Consider the following 24,041-nt stretch of genomic DNA (forward strand, 5'->3'; position numbering starts at 1 on the left):
TTTGATGACTGTAACTAACTCCAAGATCTCTGTCTTGTTTTATGGATCTAATCTGGAACCTGATCCACAGTATTAAGAACGGATCTATGATATGACAGAAGAGAGCCGAGGACATGATGAAGAAAATAACATTCCAACCAATATACAATTTAATGTCTAAAATATTGATTCAATTTCATTATTGCATTACAATCTTTTAATTATCCTTTAGAGAAAATGTCTTAATTCATTCCAGTAAAATTCACATAATACTTCCAGATATTATGGAATGCATTACCATCCTTTAATTGCATTGCATACATTATATTCAGGTTGCATGCATTTTGTTTTTTTAACAGCCATGCCAAAAAATGTGGTGGGGTTTTCACTTACAGGTGATGCTTACTGTCCTTGTAACTGCAGTTGTGATAAACCAGCATCATCTTACGGATTTGGGTTGAATTTCGAGTAGGCCAGTACTACAGAACAAAATTGATATTATGTCTGGACTCATCTGTACTTTGAGACAATTCATCACATATTTATGACACTCACTCCTGAATTCTTTTATGCTCTGCCAGAGCCATGTCATGTGAACCCAGTTCCTGGGTTAAGTACACCTAGGGCAGAGTTTTAAGATATTCAAGGTCCTGCTGTGAAAAAAAGCCGGGTATAATCTAATAGTAACTGGGCGTAAAGTTGCATCCTTTTAATATTGATCTTAATTGATGTTTCCTGCTCCCATTTAAAAAAAAAAAAAAATTCTTGGATCGCTGCAGGGACATTTTTCACTGGACAAATGCAGGCATTCCAGTAACTGATCCCTCACTCAATTGACCGTTTCTTATCGAGGTGCTGGACTAACTCTCTTGTATTCTTGATTTTCAAGAAAAGAGATACTGCGTGTCAATCTACAGTTTTGCACATATATTAGAATGGGTACCACCTCCTATTTTTCATTATAGTTTCTGATAAAATAAGTTGTCCACTAAGAACTTAGGCCCCCACATTTTCAAATTCTATTTCTTTCCAGCAATTAAGGTCGTTTGAAGTAATTCCTATCAAAATACTTGCTAGCGTACATTCTGCATGGCTACTAGATAGTGAAAGACAGCAAAATAGCTGATCTTGCCTTTTCTTGTAAATAAATGCATGTCTGAAGCATACAAGTTTGGGGTTCCAAACTCTCTCTTTATTTTGGTGGTTGCTATGACCAGAGTCCCCCTCCTATAAAATGCAAATAAACATCATCAAAAATCTGATTATGCACATATTTGTGTATAGAGAGTGCATCAATACATGTGCAACCTGCTAATAGTTCCTAAAATCAGGTAATACTACTGTCTTTCTTTTCTAAGGAGTTGTATTTTTAACTAACTCCTGAGTTTCAGTCTTGCTATAGGCATTATAACCATTTTAATAACATAGCATCTCATTTAATCCCTCAAGATCACTTATTCCATGTTTGTAAGTTTGAAGCCTTGTCACCCATTAGGGTTGCATAATTGTGTTGATACATTTTCATTATATTAGTGGAGATTTTAGCTCTGAAATACATAGCCGATGAAACATAGCAAGTAACTACATTAGAATATTGCTGATTAGAAAGGATTTATGTTTCACTTATATTCAGCAAATATCCTAACCAGCACCAATTCTCTCTGCTTTGTCTTCAATAGGCAGAAGGGCAATAATAGGATTAGATGTAAATACAGCAACATCATCAACATAGGCTAGAATTTTAATTGGAGTTCCATTAAGAATCGAGAGAGAAATATCAGGGGATCTATTCAAATGTTGCATATATGGTTGTAAATATAAGATAAATAACTGATGTGAGAGAGGGCAGCCCTGGTGAGTACCTCTTGTGATTGAAAAGCTTTGATAACTTGCTCATGTAGATGAGTGTAGCTGTAAGATCTTCATATGACGCTAGAATCCATCTCACCTTTCTAACACTGAGGCCAGTATTGCTCAGAACATACCAAAGTAATGGCCAGGAGGCCCTATTAAATGCCTTTATGGCATCCAGAGAATCATCCCAGCCAAGCAACCCTGAACGAATAATACATCAGATATGGAGACCTCTAAATAAGTATGCATTGTAGTGTCCCTAAAGGGTACAGGACCATATTGCATAAGGTCTAACCAGATCTAACCACTATCCAGGGAAATATCTGATTAACAATATTTTTAATGTAAATCTTACAGTCTGAATTTACTAAAGATGTAGAATGATATGGTCCACATTTGACTAGATCCTTGTCTTTGTTGAGGTATACTGCAATATTAAACTATTCCTTAAAATGCAAAGCATGAATGGATTATGACCAGATACTGTGTGCATGAAAATGTCAGTATTTGTATTGGGGGAAAACACATCTATTCTGGAGCATGTTTTGTAAGTAGCCGAGTAAAATGTGAATCCAAGCTGTGAGGGTCAATGCTCATGCCAAGCATCCACAATACTCCAGGAGCTCATCATGTGTAGGTTTGCAGCATTGCAATGCCAGATGCGATAGGCAGCATAAAACTGGTTTGAATATGTGATGGGGATCAATGGTGAGATTAATATCCCCTCATAACCAATTTGGTTGACCAATTAGGTATTTCCAGCAGTAATTGTTGAAATGTTACTGGATCATTTGTATTAGATACAGCGATACCACATATCATTACAGAAACCGAATCCCTAAGAATCTGAGCAGTAAGCCATCACCCCGGGGTATCACCTTTAGACCACTGCAGGTGCCATTTATGATTTTTAGCAAGCAAGGCAATCCCACACATAGTTGTTTACTGGTTTGTAAGTGCTAAATCCAGTTGACATAAGTTCACACTTCCATGCCCAGATAGATGTTTTTCTTTTAAGCAGGGTATCAGAGATGTTAGATAAGTAGGTTTTTTCAATACAATACAGAGTTCTGGTGTGGACCAAAGCCCACTGACATTCAGTGTTATGATCTTAATACAATTCAGCAGGTATTGTTTAGTCTGTCTTGTTTGTGCCATAATCTAATGTTATTCTGAAAGTATGGCGCTTGAAATATACATCTTTCTTTTTTTATATATGCACCCAACCACTACCGTCGCTCCACACCACTGGCCCTTCAACACCACCCCCAAATCCTCCACTGAAGGGACAACATGTTGTTCCTTTTTCCTACCAACTACTTATCTTTTCAGAATTAGAGGTAATATATTGCAAGCCCATCCCTGAGTGCCACATATATGGCTGTGAGTCAGGGTAGCTGTGGGGAAAGAATGCAGTGGGAAAGAAATATAAATCTGAAAAAACCTAGAAAGAATAATATAGATCACCCTCAACCTTTGCATGTCTACAGCTTTAGCCAACATGACATAAGGTGCAGAAAATGGCTAAAGTAATAAAAAATAAAAAAAAATTATGAATGAGTTTTTCAGTAGAAGAACAACAAAACGTCTGTCTCATGTACAACATTTTAACATTAAAGCAGGGAGAGCATGAATGTCATTCCATGACCAACATTTCTGCGGAGGACAGTGACTTCATTCAAGTATCACCAAATAATGTACATTTGCTTAACATTGCAAACTGGTAGGTAACATATAGGTTATTCATCAATCATCCTGCTGCAATCAAGATTCTGATCTTGTTTCAAGATCGTAATAATTGATCTGTGTGCTCCATATTTTCTGGAATTTGCACGGGCACCCCGACTATCGCATACCACCCCTTCTGCTGCCATAAATGAGTCCATCCCTCTCTTCCATTCCATCAGGGTCGGTACCTCAGGTGCCCCCCAGTGTCTCGCCAAATCCCTTCCTGCTGTTACCAATCCAAAGTTGCATAGTAAGAGTTTCATACGAGGCAAATCAATATCAATGGGAATGCCCAGCAGCACGTATTTGGGGTCCTCTGGCATTACTATTTCAAGTATCTTGCCCAATTCATCAAGCAGTGTCCGCCAGTATGTACGTATCACCGGGCACCCACAGAGAGTATGATAGAAACTCCCATCCTGAGTGTTACAACGCAGACACGGGGGAAGGAAGCTTGTTCCATCCTATGTAAATGTACTCTATCATAATAGATTCTATGGACTATGTTGAATTGGATGAGTCGGAGCCTGGCCTTATTTGCCACTTCTCTAGGGAACATGAGCGGAACCTCACACTCTACCTCCTCAAACTCGCCCACATCCTCTTCCCCTTGGCATTTGAGTCTCCGTAAGTTGTCAGGCCTATTATTAGTGAGGGTTCTATATATGGTAGAGACAGTTTTTTCAGGTATTTCCCCCATCAATAGCCTTCCTTCAAGGGGTGAGTATTCTGGTAGGTCATCTGGAAGTGTTTCCGCCCCCATGCGTGTTGCAGTTGTAGATACTTAAAATATTGTGTGTCAAGGAGTTGAAATTCCTGTTGGAGCGATGGGAAGGGTCTAAGGTCTCCTACCTCCCAAAGGTCTATCTTGAATAGACCTATGCTATCCCATTCATTGAAGTCACGCAGCTTTTCCATTTCCTTAAGTTTCTTGCCCACCCATAACAGGGTTTCTCTTGTTATTTTATTTGCCCATCCTATACGCCCATTGGCTCTATGCCACACCTCTATAACCACCTATGTGGCGGGCAGTAGACGTCCCACTCCCGCCCCTACATAGAGATAATGTAAGTAAGAGTGCCACTGAAATTGTGTCCTTTCCAATGCATAGATAGGGTGAGTCCCCTCTACACATCCCCAGTCAGTAATGACCAACAGATGGCTAGCCCAGTAATATGCCCTATGATCCGGTAGTGCAAGACCTTCGTTATAGCAATTTCATTGTAACGTTTGCAGACTTATTCTGGGATGCTTCCCATTCCACAGTAACAGACTGAGTTATTTTATCAACTGTGATAAAGAGGTCTTCTGTCAGTTTATAATATGTATTTTGCAGTATATATAGGAACTTTGGGAGGCTAATCATCTTGAACAGGGCTGCTCTGCCCATAAGTGCAAGAGGGTGCGTTTTCCATCATTTCGTATCTGCTTGAAAATTTGTAATAACCTTGCCTATATTTTCTGCTAGGCTTCGGACAGCATTGAGAGCTGCATAAACACCTAAATACTTGAACCTCTCTCTTGTCACTTTCAGTTGCTCGGCCAGCCTACAGAGGGTGTTATTATCTTCTTCGTTCAAATGAGTTGTTTAGAGTATGGACTTTGCCCAATTTATGATATACCCAGAATGTGCGTTGTATGTCTCAAAAGTCTGAAACATGGTCGGAAGTGATGTGGAGGGGTAGGTTAGGTACAGGAGTATGTCAACAGTATACAAAGAAATCTTTTCCCCATCCAAGGGTGAGCCAGTGGATCTGAAACCTTCTATACCGGGATTTTCACGGACCTTACAGGCTAGAGGTTCCAGCACAAGGTCGAATAAAAGAGGGGGAAGTGGGCAACCCTGTCTAGTGCCTCTACCAATGGAGAATTCCTGCGAAAACTTGCCATTAACCCAGACTGCTGGGCAGGGTTCTGTATACAGTAAAGTCACACATTCAATAATCCCAGGCCTAATTCCCATATCTTTTTGGGCCTCCAGCATTTACTTCTTTTTGTAGGCAACAATATTTTGTGTTCTACCTCGTATTACCGCTTTATATGCTTCCCATAATGTTGCCGCCGACCTCACAGTATTTTTGTTTTCCTTAAAATACAGCTCTGTGTCCGTTCTAATTTCCCACAGGAGTGTATTGTCCTGCAGTTCCCAGGCATTCAGTCTCCACGTGGAGCCCCTGTCTCTACGTCAACCAATAGTAACCCATAGGGGGGAATGGTTGGACAATCCCCTCACTAGATATTCTGCCCTTTGTATCTTTCCCACTTCTTCTGCAAGTGTAAATATATAATCTAGCCTGAAAAGACTTTATAGGCCCCTGAGAGATAGGAATAACTTCTTACGTTGGGGTTATCTGTTAACCCCAGCATGTCCTCTAACTGCTGCAGGGGCGTAGGTCTGGTTGCTGCTCTGGCGGTGGCTACTGATGTTCTGTCTAACGCATGTTCCAGTACATTATTAAAATCTCCCCCTATTAAATGTAGTGTAGATTCTGTTTCCAGTAAAATGTCTGCTACGGAAGTGTACGTGGCGGGGGGGGGGTGTATAAACACTAATGACAGTGACCGCCTTTCTACCCCAATGTCCCAGCACCGCAGCATACATTCCATTGGGGTCCAGCCATTGTTTATTGACCTGAAAGGGTAAACTTTTTCGAGCAAGAATAGCTACTCCTCCTGCGTCAGATGTAAACCTGGCATTTGCTAGCATGGTGTGGGCGCCACGGGCAAGAAAGTGACAATGGTTACCGCAGAGGTGCGTCTCCTGCAGGAGAACCATGTCTGATTTCTGTTGCTTTATAAAGGTCACTACCAGTCCTCTCTTAACTTTATTTCCCAACCCATTGACATTCCAGGCAAGCATTACTTGTGCTTTTATCTTAGTATTAGATGTAGGCATAGCAGCAGATGTAACATGTTCTCTTGTGTCCTCCCCATGTCACAAAACATCCTAAACATAACAAGTTGTCCCCCAGCTTCATAGTAAACAAATATTACCCTAAAATTAAATGGTTTTGTCCTCAACGGAATCAGTCACTCCACTCATTCATCCCATTCAACAAAGTCTCTCAATATTATGTCTATAGCCAGTGATGGCTGTCTTGTATCACCTCACTTTGGAAAAGTTGGGCACTACTTTCAACCATACATACATACAGTGAAAAAAGGGGGGGAATAGGGAGAATGGGGGGAAGGAGGGGAAAGAGTCTAGGAGAAGGTTAGAAGGACAGGAAGTAGAAAGGAAAGAGCGAGAGGATGGGGGAGTTTGGGCAAGTCAGAGTCTCCAGCCAGGCCTTTTGTGTCTCAGAGCCCAAGGAGGGCCCCTTCAGTGAAACAACTTGTTGCCCTCAACACCATCACTGTTCATTGTCTCTGTCCATCTCTTTAGTCAACGTTAAAGTATTCAGTTCGGCTTGGTTTAAGGGTGCCATCTCTCTGGAGTGATTCTCTTCTACCTCTGGGTCCGAAACGCACATTTTCTATTCCGGAAGTTGTAGGGCTCTGCGCCCAATCTCACGTGTCGTCCCAGTTCTCCTCCGCCTCACCGCCATTTTCTTCTGCGAGCTTCAACGCTGCGAGCGCCCCTTTCCATCTCTCCCACGTCTCCGCTATCTGCCCTCCGTCTTCTCCCCTGCTACTTTCACCTCCTGATGCGTCAGAGAAGGTCTTGAACGGTATCGAAGGGCAGGATTACTTCAGGATATCAATGGGCCCGTCCGGAGCTCATCCCGGGCACGTCTAGCCCGCCATGCTGTTTGCCACTCCCCCGCCTAAAGTAATTCTTAATTAAATCTTGATTAAACGTACGCCAAAATTATACTTGAATCATACTTAAATCACCCAACATTAATCATTAGCCTAAAGCTCCCCTTAAGCCCCTTGTACCAAGACTCCCTCAAACCATTAGCATGCTTCTCGCAGGTGCACATACAAGTGTGTGATTCATAAATAAGTCAAGCTGCTTCTTGGAGCTACCCTGTGCAGAGTGATTTGATTCTTGGTATCATTTGTCATACCTGTCATCTTTGTACAACTATATGGTGATTAAAGTCTGAATACACCAAAAATGTGTGAGTATCGTCTTTGGCTCGATCTTACATCTTAGTGTACCGATTTTATTTTAGCACAACAAAGATTAATATAATGAAGATTGACAGGTTGTCATGGCCCTTCGTACCCTTATTGCTGGCCTGTTTTTCATGCAGTGTGACTAAAGCTTTGGAGGAGGAGGAAGAACAGCAATACAATTCAGGTAAGATTGGTGGGTTGTCTTTGAATTAATGAATTGGATTTGTATGGTTGAATAAATCAAGCTGGTCCCGTTAAAGCTCTTTTATTTACTTATCCCTGTGACACTGTCATATCAACAGGACTTTGAGTCAAGTTGGATTCAAGATTCTATTCAACATTTTGAAATTTACTGCACGACTGGTGTGTTTGCTGTGGAGTGAATGCCTATGTCTGGAAAAAATACAGCTTTCTGGAAAAGTGGTCACTTTTCTAGGTGAAGAATAGTATGGAAGAAACCTCAATTTTCTGTTTTCAGTAAGATTGAAAAATATCTATTGCAAAAATAAGAGACTAGGGGCCTGATTTAGGTATTGGCTTCAGAGTAACTCTGTCACAACAGTGACAGATATCCCATCCACCGTAATTTAAATCCCATTGGATTGGATTAATTCAGTAAAGGGTAGCCTTTGGCACAGAACAGTTAAGCTTAACTCAAGTGTAAAGCATTTGCCAGTGCCAAAACAGTCAATAACTAAAAAGCACAACACAATAAAAATTCCACTCCAATTTATAAAAATAGTATATATTTTTATATTTAAGTAGGTGCAAAAAGTACAAACATCTGACCAAGGGTTTTGCAAGGTTTCCATAAATCACTCAATTCATTTAGGGCCAAATGTATCAAACATTTTTGCAAGCGCGAACAGCCCAACCGATCGCAAAACTGCATTTTGGTATGCATCAATTCCAATTTGCGATTTGGTAACTTCTTGGATTTGCGACTACATACTGATTCGGTATTTGGGAGGGCTTTGTCAAGGGTGTCCCTTCCTAATACCGAATTGCAGAGGCATGTATGATTGTTTTGTGACCGTGAATGCAGTCGCACAACAATCGCAGTTACCGCCAATTTCAAATTAGTGGTAACCCATTCGCAAAGGGTGAGGGGTCCCCAAGGGACCCCTCCCCCTTTGTGAATGCATGCAAAAACATTTTTTAAGAGCAAGCAGTGGTCCCATGGATCACTGCCTACTCTTAAAAAATGAAAAGAAAACTTTTCTTTTTTCTTTTTTAAACGCATCCCATTTTCCTTTAAGGAAAACGGGCTGAATAAAAAAATAAAAAAAACAATGTATTCAAAAGCAATTACCGACATGGTGGTCTGCCCAGCCCAGCAGGCCACCATCCCTGTGATTGTAGCTATTGCCAATGGGTCTCAAATTACGACCTACCTCATGAATATTAATGAGGTAGGCCCATTTGTGAGCCCTAGGAATCGCTATATGAAACTCCTAGAGTTTCATACATTCCAATAGCGATTCGCAAAAAAGTGAAATTTGGTAATTGCCATTGGAATTAATGATACATCTGGCCCTTATAGAGTGTTATAAATTACTGCTTTTCACTTGTAGCGGTAGTCTATGAGCCTCGGATGAAAGGGTATGGGCCAAAGTCAAAGTTTGATGCCGAACTTGATGGAGAGCATTCCTCATGCAGGGGCCAGGTTGGTTCAGTCAAGATTTTACCGTTGCACTCAGAAACTTTTGGGGCTCTTTTTCTCATTGACAGGCTTATTGGAGGGGTCCTCTGCAGCTTGGGTCTGGCATTGGGTTCAACGTTGATGGACAGGCGATGTCCAGCAATCCGGTGGAAGCTTTGGTTTTTGATGTATGTTTAAGGCTACCTACAAAGTAGTGGTATTGTTTGAACCTCCAGTTCTGTGCCAAAACCTGTTATATTTTAGCTTTAGGCTTACAAGTTACAGTTTTGTTTGGAGAAGGAGTATGCTCTAGCTCCCTCCAGAGGTCCAGGTTGTGGGGGGCACCTCTTGAAGTCTAGGAGTCGCTCTCATGGGCTGCATCAGCGAAGTTCAGGACATGTCCAGTGGTAACAGGTCAGCTGGGCACTTTGCAGGGGCACAGCTTGAGCTTTTAAGTTCCTAAAGCTTAACAGGCAGCTAGCCCCCTAGCTCTTGGAGTCCACTCCTTGGTCATTGGCACAAGAGAGAACAGATCAGACCCTTGGTATCTTTCCCTCCAGGAAGTCAACAGCAGGAGCAGCCATTCTCTTTCTGAAGTCCTTTCTGGTTCAGCACGTGCAGTCTTTCTTTGTGCAGCCTTTCTTTCTGAGGCACACAGGTTCAGCATGTGTAGTTCTTACTATGTCCTGTCAGTGTCTAGTAGTGTTCTGAGGCTGGTACTCATGGGTGCAGCTTTTATGCCAGTTTCAAGTTTTTGCGTTGAGAGTCCTAACTAGCAATTGAGGGAACAATTCTTATGGGGCAATCCTATCCATTCTTACATCACTTCCTGTGCATGTCTCTGCCCACATCCAAGATGTCAGAACCTTTCCTCCCTTGTTCGGAGGTACGCCCCCGATACGTGTTCTGTTTGATGGGTTACTTCTCCTGGAAAACCGGTTCTGCAATAGATTTTCCCCCTCTGGAAGATATTCTAGCCTGCCTACCTATGCAAAGAAAATGGCGGGCTACAGCGTGACTAGCATTTGCAGATGTATTTTTGAAACTGGGCGATCTAGCCCTCTGTCAATCCTGGCAGGAGGAGGTCACATCAAGAAGCTTTTTGTTCCCTGTTGCTGGGAGCAATTCACATCTCCAAAGAGGAGGGCTGCAGACTTCCTAGGTGACACATGCTGTACTTTTTTTTAACTCTTTATTGCTTTATTTGTTTTCTCAACATCATTGACTTTATGTATTATGCAACAACCAAGATTAGGTTAGTGCGTTCCTTAGTATTACAATATACATTCACATCTCTCTGCTCAAAGTTATATATAGCCATTGTGGGTCTGCTCTGCTCTCCATTCTGAGTCTCACCTATACTCCTCAGATCCTTGTATGATCCAGAATTTTCCTCAAACCCTCCTGGTGTTTGGACCTTACCGCCTCCCCCTTACTTCTCTTTTGGTCCCTGTGGGAGCTACTAGTAGTTTCCATTGTTATGCTCTGGTTTCTGGCTTTGTTGTTGGCCCTCCCTCTCCTCCCTTCTGGAAATGTGTGATGATTTCTGCCCAGATATCCAAGTCTTCCATTACTTTGTGATCTTTCCTAGTTAAGCCAATGTGTGTCTCCTCCACCAGTGCCCACTCAGTCACGTCTCTGCACCAGCATTGGAGCTAGGGTCCCCTAGTTCTCAACCACTCCATGACCACTCACCTCTCTGCAAGTACCAGTGAGAGCTGTGTAAATTTCCACTGCTTTTTCTTCCCCTGGGGTTTCTTTATTATTCCTAGGAGACGGAGTTGTGATGTGCTATCAAGCTCAATGCTTGATAGCTCCTACTTGTATCGTCTCAGACATCCAGTACTTGTGTACCAAACAGCACGACCATGCCAGGCGCAGGAAGGAGGCACCCTTGGTCCTGCAGTGCTGGCACAATGCTGTCCTACCTGGGTACATTCTGCTCGACAACTGCTGTACTTAATCAGAAACTTTTACTAGAACTTTGGGGCAAGAAAGTGATGACTTTCTAAAGTCACCTTTATATTAGAAGTGAACTTAAGTCTAACTTCAGCAATATGTTGGGTTTAATGTGGGTATTAATTTGATCACTCAAAACACTATATTAGGTGGTCCAAAATGGAAGTTATCTCTTAACGTTTAGCCATCTGTAACACTAAGTTAGTCAATGGGACTACAAACCCTTGCTACATTGAAATGGAAATTGTGAGTTTTCGCTGTTAGGACATGTGAAATATAAAAGAAGCATGTCCTTCTTTTTAATATTAGCACTCTCAAGGTTTTGACTTCTGCGGACCCCCACTTCATCATTACTGGAACCTGGGGACCCCCAGTGAATCATTATTGTAGTCTAGGGATCCCCCACTGAGCCATTAATGGAAGCCAGAGATTTGAATTGCAAAACAATACACAAAGTATACAGAAACAAGCATTCATCAAACAAATACACAAATTATAACACATTTTACTTAATTTGCAAACAAATATAAATAAAAAATAAAACAAAATAATTTTAATAGGAAGTTTGGGTCTTTTCTGAATTCAATTGAAGCCACCCATCACCAATACTATGTTCTGTTTGATGCACCTGTACTGCTCCCACGATTCTGAGGATACTAATTTAATTTTTAGCTTTCAAGTTTAAATTCCTTGACATTTACAGTATGTTTTAAAGTTTTCAATTGTATATTTAGCCACTTTATTGATATACACTTTATTATTCTGTTAATATTATTTAATTTTCTAAGCAGTCCCAGACCCCCTTCATGGACCTCAAGTGGGCCCCGGACCAAAGGTTGGGAACCACTGTTCTAAGGTATCCCCTGGGGGTGACTTATAATTTTTTTAAAGGGACGTTTAGACTTAGCAATAAGGGTTATTTTGCCATGTCAAGCTGTCATTTTAAAAGCTGATTGACTAGGCTGCAGTGGCAGAGCTAGAGCCTTGTTTCACCATGTCACTGCAGTGGGAGCTCATTAAGTGGTTTAGTCCACCGATGACATTTAATTTACAGTACCATATAAGGGGGACATATAAATATGCTAAGAATGCCAGTCAGGTAATAGCCAGTTGTACATATCTTTTTAGGGGTCAGAGCACATACACTGAGGTCTGGTCAGCAGGGCCCAGTGCACTTCAGAGTAAAAAACCAGCAGCATTAGCCCAGAATTTTGGGTGTGTGTGTGATCAGGGAAAAAAGCCCTTTCCTTACACATGTAAATTGGGTAAGATATTAGGCGGTTTCTCTGAGTGATACAATGTGACTTGGGAATTGGGAAACAAGGCAGCATTTTTAGCAGCACTATAAACAAAGGCAGTTCCATAGGACAAACAATTTAAAATACAGTCACAGTCAAAGTCAAGGTGGTTCAAAGAAGGATATCCTACTAAGATAATGTGAGAAGCAGAGATGAAAAATTGTTCATTTTTTTGCTGTCCTTCTCTAACTGACCCTGGGTGAACTCGGCCGGCTCTTCCTTCAGCACCTTGCCCTACATCTTCCCTCATTGCTCCATTGGAGATGCCTCGCACACTCCACGTGCGGCTGCTTTGTGATACAGGATACATCGTGTACATCGTGTACACCCCCAGCATTCTTCGAATAACCTCGGAACACAGTTCCACTTACTCCACTGACGCCTGCCAGCTGGATGTTCAACCAGTAATCAATACCCCGAGCCCATGATTGGTTCGGCGCTCCTGGTTAGGTGACCAACAAGTGATCCTGGGACTAACGCTACACTTACAATTTGAGCCCTATACAACATTGGCGCTCCATGGTTCTACGACCACACACTTTCCACGAGATAAGTTTAGACCCCCAGACCCTGGGACTTTTTCAATTTGTGTAGATGCCCCTGACCACCTAGATGGTTTTTCACACACTGGAATTTAGGTGCTACCAATCCGAATTTCGTTGTCCTGATGATGACCCCTCTTTGACTCACCTCCAATACGGTGTCGAAACGTCGACATATCTCTAAGAGTGGATTATACGAATAAAAAATTATTTGTGAGACTCCACGGCTTCCTGGACCACGGGAGCCACTGTGAATTCCCCAATTTTTGTCTGACCACTTCTTGCATTCATTGTATATATCACCTTCACTCACTTGCACCTCAGCACCTTCACTGTTTGTAGTAGGAGCACCTATCTAGACGTATGCAATTTTGATATATAGAATGACATGTTTAAAAGAAATTTACATGCAAATGTCTGGAATAACAAGTTCAAAGAAATATATGATGTAATAAATTTCTTTCAATGTTACATTAACTGTGTACGGAGATTTCTCAAGTTATTTATTTACCGCAGAAGTCTAGGTTACTTCCCCCTTGTTTTTTACCTTGCAATCAAAACGCGTCTGGCTCCACCGGGCTGGCTTGAGGTCTGGTTTCAGCTCTGGCCACATATTCAGCTCCATTGTGGACTAGAGTTTACCATATGCCACCTCGTCTAATGGGTTCTCTGGCGAGAATTTGTATCACTTACAGAGAACTTCATACTTTACTTGGCCTAAATTCACTATGGGCAGTCTTTACACAAAGCTATCCCTGTCACATGTGTATGGAACTACACCTCTTTCAGCATTGTTTCTCATAATGCAGTATTATTTTGTGGTCTCTAGCTGTATGTTCTGTGTGGGAAGTGGTAGTGTCCATCGTGTTGTTATGTTGGACAAGCTATAGTGATTATTTTGAGACTGACATGACCAGAGCATCTCTGGCAATATGGATTCCAAATCCAGCTCGACTGAGCTAGTCTAGATTAGAGCCCAGTTAAGTGTAGAATTGGACCATCAATTCCTTATCTAACTCAACATCTCCTCCAAATTAGTACACATGAAGCTTTGTTAGCTGTATTCAGTTTAGGCAAAAATAATACTACAGAGGGATAGTGGGAATACACTTGAAAGACCTCTTCGCCAAATAGTACTCGTTGTTATGTCACTGCTTTTGGATAATGCCTACTCGTATCCTGTGAGTTCATGACCAGTGTTCAGTTTTTTGTCCTTGTTTGAGGGACATTTTTGAAATAGCTGTGGGCCTGCTTGAGAACAGGATGTAGGAGAACCAGGTTAACATCAAAATGTATTTTTCCAGTCCAGCTCCTCGCAACAGTTCTCATTAGCTAGACTGTTCTTAGTGGCGAGTCCAGCCTGGATTTTTGGGTGATCTGTCATCTTTCACGTCAGTGACTCATGTACATTTTGCATGTAAAATGTGGCACTTACCAGGCATACTATGCAGCTAATTAAGACACAATGTTGTCAGCCTGTTAACGGGTCCTTAGTGCTGCCTGCTGCCCCTGTGGTGTTACCACCCCAGAGGTCTGTGTACCAAAGAAGTAACATGACTTTCCTAACTTCACGCCTGGATCCAAGACACTATCCCAGGCACGCATCACTTTGGACTTCATGTACAAAGGTATTTTATAGTCGCAAAGCTTACAATTTGCAAAATCACATGGTTTTTGACTGCAAAATAACTTTTTGCTGTTTATGAAAACCCATTTGTGAGTTTCAAAGGTCTTTCTGACTCGCAAAGGGCTTTAATAAACTTGGCTCAAATAGAAAGAGGTGTGAAAGGGGCATCCCTCTCCTAGTTGGGATTCGAAAATGAATGTATCAATGATTTGTGACCGCAGTTATTACGGCAAACCATTGGTCAGACACAGACACCCCTCAAAGTGGGTGAAAACTGATTTGTAAAAAGGAAGAAGTCCACATGGCACATCTTCCCTTTTCGTCTTCGGTGCATTGCAGGCCTCCATCCCTGCATTTTCAGTCAATTAAAGTGTTGCAAATTGCGATATGGCTGATTAATATTAATTAGGTAGGTTATTTTGTGATCCACCCTGTAAATGTACAATCTACGATGTGGCCTTGCATGCCCTCGGCCACTGCTGTTAGTACATAGACTGGAGGCAGAAGGGTGAGTGAGGCCTAATGTACATTTTCCATTGGTACACCAGGGATGTGCAATTTGTACATCGACTGCTATGTGAACGGGAGTGCAGAAATGTGCAATGTGATCTGCATGGTCAGTGGCAGCATGGCAGCCTTTTGAGGTGCTAGTATCACATGTGGCACACATAAAAGATTTGTACACGCCTGTGCTGAGCATCGGTTGCCAATTTCACAACCTCCTATTCCCCATGTCCCAGGGAACAGTAAATGGCACCTTGCCATTTTGTTTCACTTACTGATGCACTATTGCCTGATTCCTTCCCCTTGCCCTTTGCTCCAGTTTGGGTGGATGAATCAGAAGGCAGGTGTTACCCAGGTAAACATTTACAAGAACTCTAAACATGCCAGTCGCATGAGTGACCTCACTCTCTATGCCAGTCAGTCTCTTTTAAAACATAAGGGGAAAGATACTGTGCACAGATTTCCGTGGACTACTGATAATGGAATGCCTACGGGGAAAAGCTACCCCAAATGACCTACTCTTCAAAAACATTCCTGCAGCTTTACAGAAGACTCTTTATTTCTTAGTCATCTGCCTTCAACAAGTACTCTTACAACTGACTGATCATATTACAGAGTCAAACAAATCGATATCTTCCTTCTTGCTATACCCCCAGGTCAAGAGAATACTTCTCTATAAACCAGGGCACCGTCAGATGCCAAAACGTCCTTGAAGAAACACCCTCAGAAATGACCTCTTTTTGTTAGGCATCTGTTGTCATTTACAAAAAAAAAGACACAAACCATACTCAATAGAAACAACCTCGCGAGATCAGAGTAGTACACAGGAATCCAGCCAAACCAATAGAAATTACATGGGCAGAAGGAGATGATTCTACAATTGTCATATTATTCAGAAACTAGTTTTGGCATATTCACTTGGCCTGGCTATTGAGTCTGTGCTCTGCTTAGGTCTGGAGTCACAGTATACCTGTTCACACGACCTACTGTGACATATATTTGTAAAAGTATAACTAGAATGGGCCTTGGCCCCTCCCAGAGTATTATTTATTTCTTACCTCGTTATTGGCTGTTTTGAGTGCTATTCTGCGTTTTAGAAAGTGCTTACGTTGGAATAACTGAAGCACTTTTTCATTTGAAAAGTGGACTGAATCATCTGTTTGTCACATTGAATTCTTAGGGCCTGTTTTAGATGGTCACGGAGGGGAATACTCCGTCACCAACGTGATGGATATCCCGTCCGCTGTATTACGATCCAATTCTATCCTTTGGGGATAGTAATACGTCGTACGGAATATCTGTCACAGTTGTGATGAAGAATTCCCTTTGATGACACCTAAATCAGGCCCTTTATCTTTTATTATCAACTATATGCAGAACACACTCTACTTTTTTTTGCACCTTTTTTGGTGGCAACACCAACAGGACACACTTTAATGTGTTAAAGAGCATTTGTGTATGCCAGACATGATCAGCAGTTTGGTGTTTCTGTGTTTACATGCTTTTCCAATGTTTGTTCTTCTTCCCCAAGCTTGTGGTGCTGAATTCAATGGCACCTGCACTGCAAGCTTAGGAAATTCAAAACCACAATTCTGGATTTTTGGAGAATAAAACAACATGCAAAGGCATAAGGGACACAGAAAGAGACAGGTTTTACAGAGATACAGAACAAAAGGTCTCTGCACGTTTGTGCATGCTAGCGTCTGCTTGCAATAGCACATTAAAATGAGACCTTTAAACTTTGTAATGTTTGTTTTCAATGTGTTTATGGACTGTATATGTTACCATTTTCGTCTGTAGTTTGACATAGGGAAAGTGCATACAGGTTAAGATTTTGAAAAGGTTAAAGAAGTGGTTTTACTCCAATTTAAGAGGTATGAGATTTAAAGTATCAAGGGGGCGTGACTAAACCTCCTAAAATGGCGGAGGCGAGCTGGTAGAACTTCACGCCGTAACCGGCTTAAACAGCGCCTAGGTGGAGGTGCAGGGGGGGGGTCATGACGTCTCGCGCTGGCCGCCTGGACCCGGTGGACGCACTGGGGCTTCCTGGGCTGGAGCCGCTCCCTTTGCGGCTTTGGCTCCTGAGCGGTTCCGCGATCGTGCGGGCCGCGCCATGAGGCGGAGCTGAGGGGCAAGAGATGCGAGTGAGGAGAGGCGGCGAGCGCGGCCAGAGCCGCGCGCAAGGATTGGACTTCTGCTGGTCCCCTCGCCGGAGACCCCTGGAAGCAGCCGGTGAGAGAGGGCACTCCCTTCCCCCCCTTCCCACAAAACAGTAAAATAACGCGACGCCTGGTCTAGGTGGCATCGAGGCATTTCCCATCCCTTCACTGCAGCCGTATGCTGGAAATGCCCACGGGGCCCTGAATGACTGGACGGACCAGCGGGAAGGTGAGAGAGGGCCCTATTGAAGTGACACGCGGCAACTGGGAGCCCTCCCTGGGTCGCCAACCTCTTTTCTTCCCCTCCTTTCTTTAAGGAGGGAGGAGATAGAGGAAGGAGGAAGGAGGGAAGGAAAATCAAAAAAGGAACTGTGCATAGGCCCTTCATGGGAGCTGCTGCATGAAACACCAAAGGGATACCCCCTGATTCCCTCTTCTTCCCCACTCATTTCGCACCCAGCAGGGAGAAGGCGACCAGGCCCAGAAAATTTAACTCACTGGCCATTCACGACTGCTAGAGCCACTAAAACAGACCCACAGTGACGCCTGGGCCTCTGAGCCAGCCGGAGTCCCTGGGGACGCATGGGGCGCCACATGAGCGGAGAGTGGTGGCCCGGAGGGAGGCATTAACCGACTGGGCTGCACATGCTGTCACGGGGTCGCGGTCCCTTCACCCCCGACAAGCGGGCCCAATCCTCCCCTAATCAAAAAAAGGAGCTCCACAGGAGGAACACAACATTGAAGCCACGCGACCTGCCGGAGACTAAAGACGAATGAAATACTACAGAGACGCCTCCGCCAAAAGTGAATCCTTGCAAGTCTATACACGACCCGGAACCCACGCTGAAGATCCAAGATAGACTGATAATAGAGAAGCCCCTCAGTTAATAGTTGAGAACTAGCGCCGCACGGTGCACCCCCTCAACAACTCGCCAATGGACATTAACCCATAGTGCGTAGTGTGTGCGCAAACAAACTGAGAGCAGAGTGAAGACCAGAAACTAAACTAACCTCTCAACAAACTAAATCATGGCTGGAGCCGGACGACTCCACTCAGGAGCTGGATCTGGGAAAGCACCAGACCTCCCAACTCAAGATAACCAGAAGTTAGATGCGGTACTCACTGCGGTGGAATGCATTGGGGACTCACTAGAGCGCTCCCGCACATCACTAGAAGCAAAGATAGACAGAGTAGTGAGCGACCTCACCCTCCTACACGCGGACCACCGCAAACTATCAGACAGAACCAAAGAGATTGAAACCACAATACAGGAGCTAACGCCTGCGACCACCCAACTGAAAACCTGAATGGAAGACATACAAGCCAGAGTAACAGAGCTGGAGCGACGGGCAGAAGATGCAGAAGGCCGATCCAGAAGAAATAATATACGAGTGGTGAATCTACCGGAGGGCGTGGAGGGTCGAGAACCGGCGGCTTACTCGGAAACTTGGCTGCGAGGATTGGTGCCAGACAGAGCGCTCACTCCTTTTTTCTCCGTGGAACTTGCTCACCAGATCCCGGCCCGGGTGAGGCCTCCGGGGAGCACTCAACACCCATTCATAATACGCCTCCTCCACTATGCGGACAGAGACATCATACTACGAACAATAAGAGCTGCGCCACCACCCAGAATAGACGACATGCAAATACTGCTGTTTCCAGACTACACCTTAGCAGTACAGAGGGATAGGGCCTCTTATCTACCTGTGAAACGTAAGCTACGATCACTGGGCCTAATCTATTCGCTACTGTTCCCAGCTAAACTTCGAGTATTGGCTAAAGACAAAACACACTTTTTCCCCACCCCCGAGGCAGCATGGGACTGGCTTGAATCAACAGGACTCTCAACTTCCGATACCCCGGAGCGAACTGAACGAACACCCCAGGCCAAGCGCAGCCGCAACAAACGAGACCGGAAAAGAAACGTAACTCATACAGGGCCAACCAAATGTGCTCCAGACCTGGAACAACTAATTCGAGAGAGAAGGGAAGCAATACACACTGCGACAACGATGGGCACATCTCCCCGAGCTCTGGATCAGACACGGAACTCTCACAAATGACCAGCGACCGTCCCCCTACGCCGGACCGCCTATCAGAATCTGGCCCTATCGAAGGACCCCCTGTGACACCAGCCACTGCGGATGAAATCTTCTAAAAATTCCTGTACAAAGCAAAGTCATATCACTCTATAAGAAACAATCAATCCGAGACGCTCACACGAATCGCACTAATAGGCGAGCAAACAGCCTACACAACTAACCAATGCCTAAGCCAACCCATGAGGGGGCTTTGAATGCGCAGATGAAGATGAGGGCGGGCGATGCCTGTTGTTTAGCCCCTCTGCTTCTACTTCTCCCCCCCCCCATCTATATTACTGCTGGTTTTCTTTCTTGACGAACAAATACACTGGGGGGTCCCCCTGCGTTCCCACCTATCATCTTAATTATCTGCCACAACCGGACCACAAGGCCTAAGACTACACCATCTCCTGGCACAACTGGCCCACCCCTACAATCCTATCAGTGGAGCCTCAAAATGTATAGACACGCACTTGTACGTTCTTGTCTTTGTTGCAATGTTTGGGCGGTGACCTGTTGTTTAACTGCTCTAATAGTATTAACTAAGTTCTGTTTTTGCCAATGGCCATACACAATCTTTATCAATTTCAGCCGGGAACGGAAAACTAACGAAATAACGCAACACAGGGGACATAAGTGGGCGAAGCGGGAAAAAGTCCCAACACTTAACACATGGCTACATACACAACAATTACCTGGAATGTAAGAGGTATACATACCCCCAAGCGGCGATATGCCATCTACTCCTCCTTAAAAGACACTCAATTCAACTGGCGCTCCTACAAGAGACACACCTAATAGACTAGGAAATCCCCCGACTACGCCAGCGCTGGCGAGGACAATTATACGCGACAGGATGTTCTGCGTATGCCAGGGGCGCGCTCATCTGGATTAAGGCAGGCACCCCCTTTGCGGCGGAAGAACAGATCATAGACCCGCAGGGTAGATATGTACTCATCAAAGGGAAACTAGCAGGGCGCACAGTTATATTGGGATCCATATATGCCCCAAACACAGACCAAATTACCTTTCTACACACCCTATCGCGCCACCTAGCACATTGGAGCACACTCCCGTGGATACTAGGAGGAGACTTCAATTGCGTGCAGGACATAGAACTAGAACGCTCCTTCCCTCCGCTGCCAACATCCCCAGTGGTGGCTGCTTCGCGAGGCCTGGCAAACTGGACTCAACAATGGCAATTAATAGATATATGGTGACAGAGACACAGAGAAGACAGAACTTACTCTTTCTACTCCGCCCCGCATTCCCTAAATGTACGCCTAGATTACATATTCTGCACAGCGAATCTTGCCACAGTAGTAGAGAACCCAGTATACATGGGGCGCATGCACTCAGACCATAACCCCTTAATAGCACGGTTGTGCTGGATATCTCCCCACTAACCTATCCCCACGTGGAAGCTGAGCCCAGAACTCTTAGAAGATGCTGATTTCAGAGCATCATGAAGTACTGCAATGTTAGAGTATTTTGAACAAAAAGAAGGCACGGCTACCTCGGGACTAATTGATTGGGACGCATTCAAAGTTTTTATCCGAGGACACTGCCTAGGAGCTCAATGCAACATGTGCAAAACTGTTGAACGTGACTTGGCCCGAATAGAGCGGATCCTACCGCAGTCAGAAGACGAAGTCACTAACGACCAAGCTGAAAAGGCGAAACTAGCAGCACTACACACAGACCACCAGACACTACTAGAGCGTCTGAGACGCCTAAACTACACCGCACACTCTGTGAGAACTCATGCGTCAGCTGATAAAGCAGGTAAATTACTGGCCTGGCTGTTACGACGGGACTGTGAGAGAAAACCGATAATGGTAATTCGCTCACAAACAGGGGAGATAGTATACACACCTGCAGAGATACAAACTGAATTTATAAAACACTATACGGTGCTCTACACCTCAAAGACAACCCCTGGAGAAGACCCCAGTGCGGAATTTCTTACCAAAGTGAAACTCCCAAACCTAGAAAGCGACCAGATTGAAACCCTTGAGGCACCTCTGGACCTCGAGGAGATCAAAGGCAGTATCAAAGACCTCAACTCAGGTAAAACGCCAGGCCCAGATGGGCTACCAGTCGACTTTTACAAAGCATATGCGGTGCACCTAACGCCCAAGTTACTCCAGGTATACGAAACAGCCGAACAAGAGGGCCACTTATCGGACACACAAAGGGAGGCATTACTGGTCACCCTTCCCAAGCCTGGAAGAGACCCAATAGACATGGGCTCCTACAGGCCGCTAGCAATGCTAAATACTGATTATAAAATATTAGCTAAGATATTAGCGACAAGACTGGCGCCAAGCGTGCCGGAATTGATACACCCCGACCAAAACGGATTTGTACCAGCCAGAGACACCTCCCAGAATATCAGGAGACTATTCCGGGTTATGGAATATGCTAAGCGGGCCTGGCCTCGAGCGGGTTGCCTGGTCCTTGATCTGGAGAAAGCCTTCGATTCCCTGGAATGGCCCTACTTGTTCAAAGTGCTGCAAAAATATGGCATGGGACCATTTTTCACTCGCCTAATTAAACTACTATACACCAGACCAACGATAAGGGTGGGTCTGAGCTCCGCGATATCAGAACCAGTCCGGGTAGGTAGAGGTACAAGACAAGGTTGCCCCCTTTCACCATTACTATTCTCACTCGCAATGGAACCCCTAGCGGCTGCCCTACGCGAGGAGGGATCCAACTGGGGAATACCTTTAGGAGACGGCCTACACATAGTGTCACTCTACGCTGACGACCTCTTGCTATATTTTAGAGACATCACACAGATTCCACAAAGGGCTGGCTCGCTCTTGCGACACTTCGCGCATATGTCAGGTCTTAAGGTTAACTGGTCTAAGTCAGGCCTCTTCCCAATCAACCCAACCCTACCAGACCCGAGACTCATCCTAACCGAAAGTCCAGTCCCATGGCAACCAAACACATTTAGATACCTGGGCATCAAAGTCTATCATAGCGAAGAAGATATATTCGAGGGTAATTTAGTAAAAGCAACATCCTCAGTTAGATCCCAAATGGCTTTCTGGAGAACGTTACCACTATCAGTGGTGGGTAGAATGGAACTCCTAAAAATGGTGGTGCTCCCGCGACTCCTATACTTCTTTACTAACCTACCACATTATGTCCCCCCCAGCTTCTTTAAGACACTGGAAACAGGGCTGAGAGAATTTATATGGAACAATGGCTGCTGCAGAGTAGCCCTGAAAAAACTGTACCTACCAACCGACAAGGGCGGGCTAGCGGTTCCCAACCTGGAGCACTACTACCTGGCAGCCCAACTTCAGTGGATATCCAGATGCTGGCTGGTAAACAACTGGCAGATACAGCAACAGAGACAGGACCATACTCGCTCCAACAAATACAGCATTTATTTCATCCTCTCACACATGCCCGAACCCCACGACAAATGTTCCTTAAAACAGCCCACAAATGCTATCATAGATCACTCTGCCTTACGGGATCGACGATCCCATTCGCACCCGCCCTGGCACTGGCGGGCACACCGAGGGGCACAAGGATCACATCAGACACAGAACTGCACTCATGGCATGAGCAGAACTACATACACTGGGTGACATATATGACGACAACCGACTATTACCGTTTGCCAAGCTCCAAGAAATGGGGCTCCCGCCTTGCCAATTCGTCCTATACTGCTCACTGGTGAGGTCTTTGAGCTCCAGGTGGGGAGACATCACAACGGTTCCGCCCACCCACCTGCTGGTCCAGTACCTACAGGTGGTGGGCTGCGGCCAACATCAGGTCAGCTGGCTAGTGGACGCCCTGAGAATCCAAACTGCCCCCGAAAGTGATACATTACGTATGGCATGGGAAACAGACGCGGGCGAACTCATCGCGATAACAAAATGGAGATCTGCCATCTCAAGCCACCTCAACATACCACGTAACTCGCGATTCAGACTAATCCAGTATTATATTGTGAACAGAGCCTACCTTACACCTGCACGTGTAAACAAGTACTTTAACCGTCAGGATGCGGCCTGCCCCAGATGCCGTGAGATTGGAGTGGACATGCTGCACATGATGTGGTCCTGTCCTAGCCTAGGCACCTACTGGAGAGCGGTGATTGACAACCTAACTACTTGCATAACACAACAAATAATCCTTTAAATGGGAGGCATGCATCCTAGGACTGTTCCCAAGAAGCAAACAACACAGAGCAGAGACACGTTTCATAGACCTAGGACTAATTGTCGCGAAACGGCTGGTGACCCAAAGGTGGAATTCTCCAGACCCTCCACCGATACAGGCCTGGAGACGCTCACTTAGGGTATGGGCGGGAGCAGAAAACTTAGCACTCAAACGCGAAGAAACCCTAGGGCTACGACAATTCACGATCTCCATTGACTGGGAGGGGCTCTTATCCCAACTATATAACACGGAATCACACCCGACAGGGGAGAGATTAGACTAAAGCGAACTGACATCCACAAATGAGAAGATCACATCACATAGGGGAATAGAACGCACAGCACAATTGAGCAAACTAAGACATTGAGAACCGAGAAGGACATAAGCAACGACTTCCACAAAAGACCCTCCCCT

At 44.5% G+C, this 24,041-nt stretch overlaps 1 protein-coding gene across 2 annotated transcripts in view; it reads left to right on the top strand.

Annotated features, from left to right (window-relative positions):
- The window catches only part of TFPI (tissue factor pathway inhibitor), a 242,205-nt gene that overhangs the window by 51,503 nt on the left and 166,661 nt on the right, over positions 1–24,041 (top strand). For both annotated transcript variants that reach the window (XM_069225779.1, XM_069225780.1), the window contains exon 2: positions 7,683–7,810. In XM_069225779.1, coding sequence (XP_069081880.1) covers positions 7,702–7,810 — 109 coding nt within the window. In that variant the 5' untranslated portion in view covers positions 7,683–7,701. The remainder of the gene's footprint in view (positions 1–7,682; positions 7,811–24,041) is intronic.

This window comes from Pleurodeles waltl, chromosome 3_1 (genome assembly GCF_031143425.1).
Source record: "Pleurodeles waltl isolate 20211129_DDA chromosome 3_1, aPleWal1.hap1.20221129, whole genome shotgun sequence".
Classification (NCBI taxonomy): Eukaryota; Metazoa; Chordata; class Amphibia; order Caudata; family Salamandridae; genus Pleurodeles; species Pleurodeles waltl.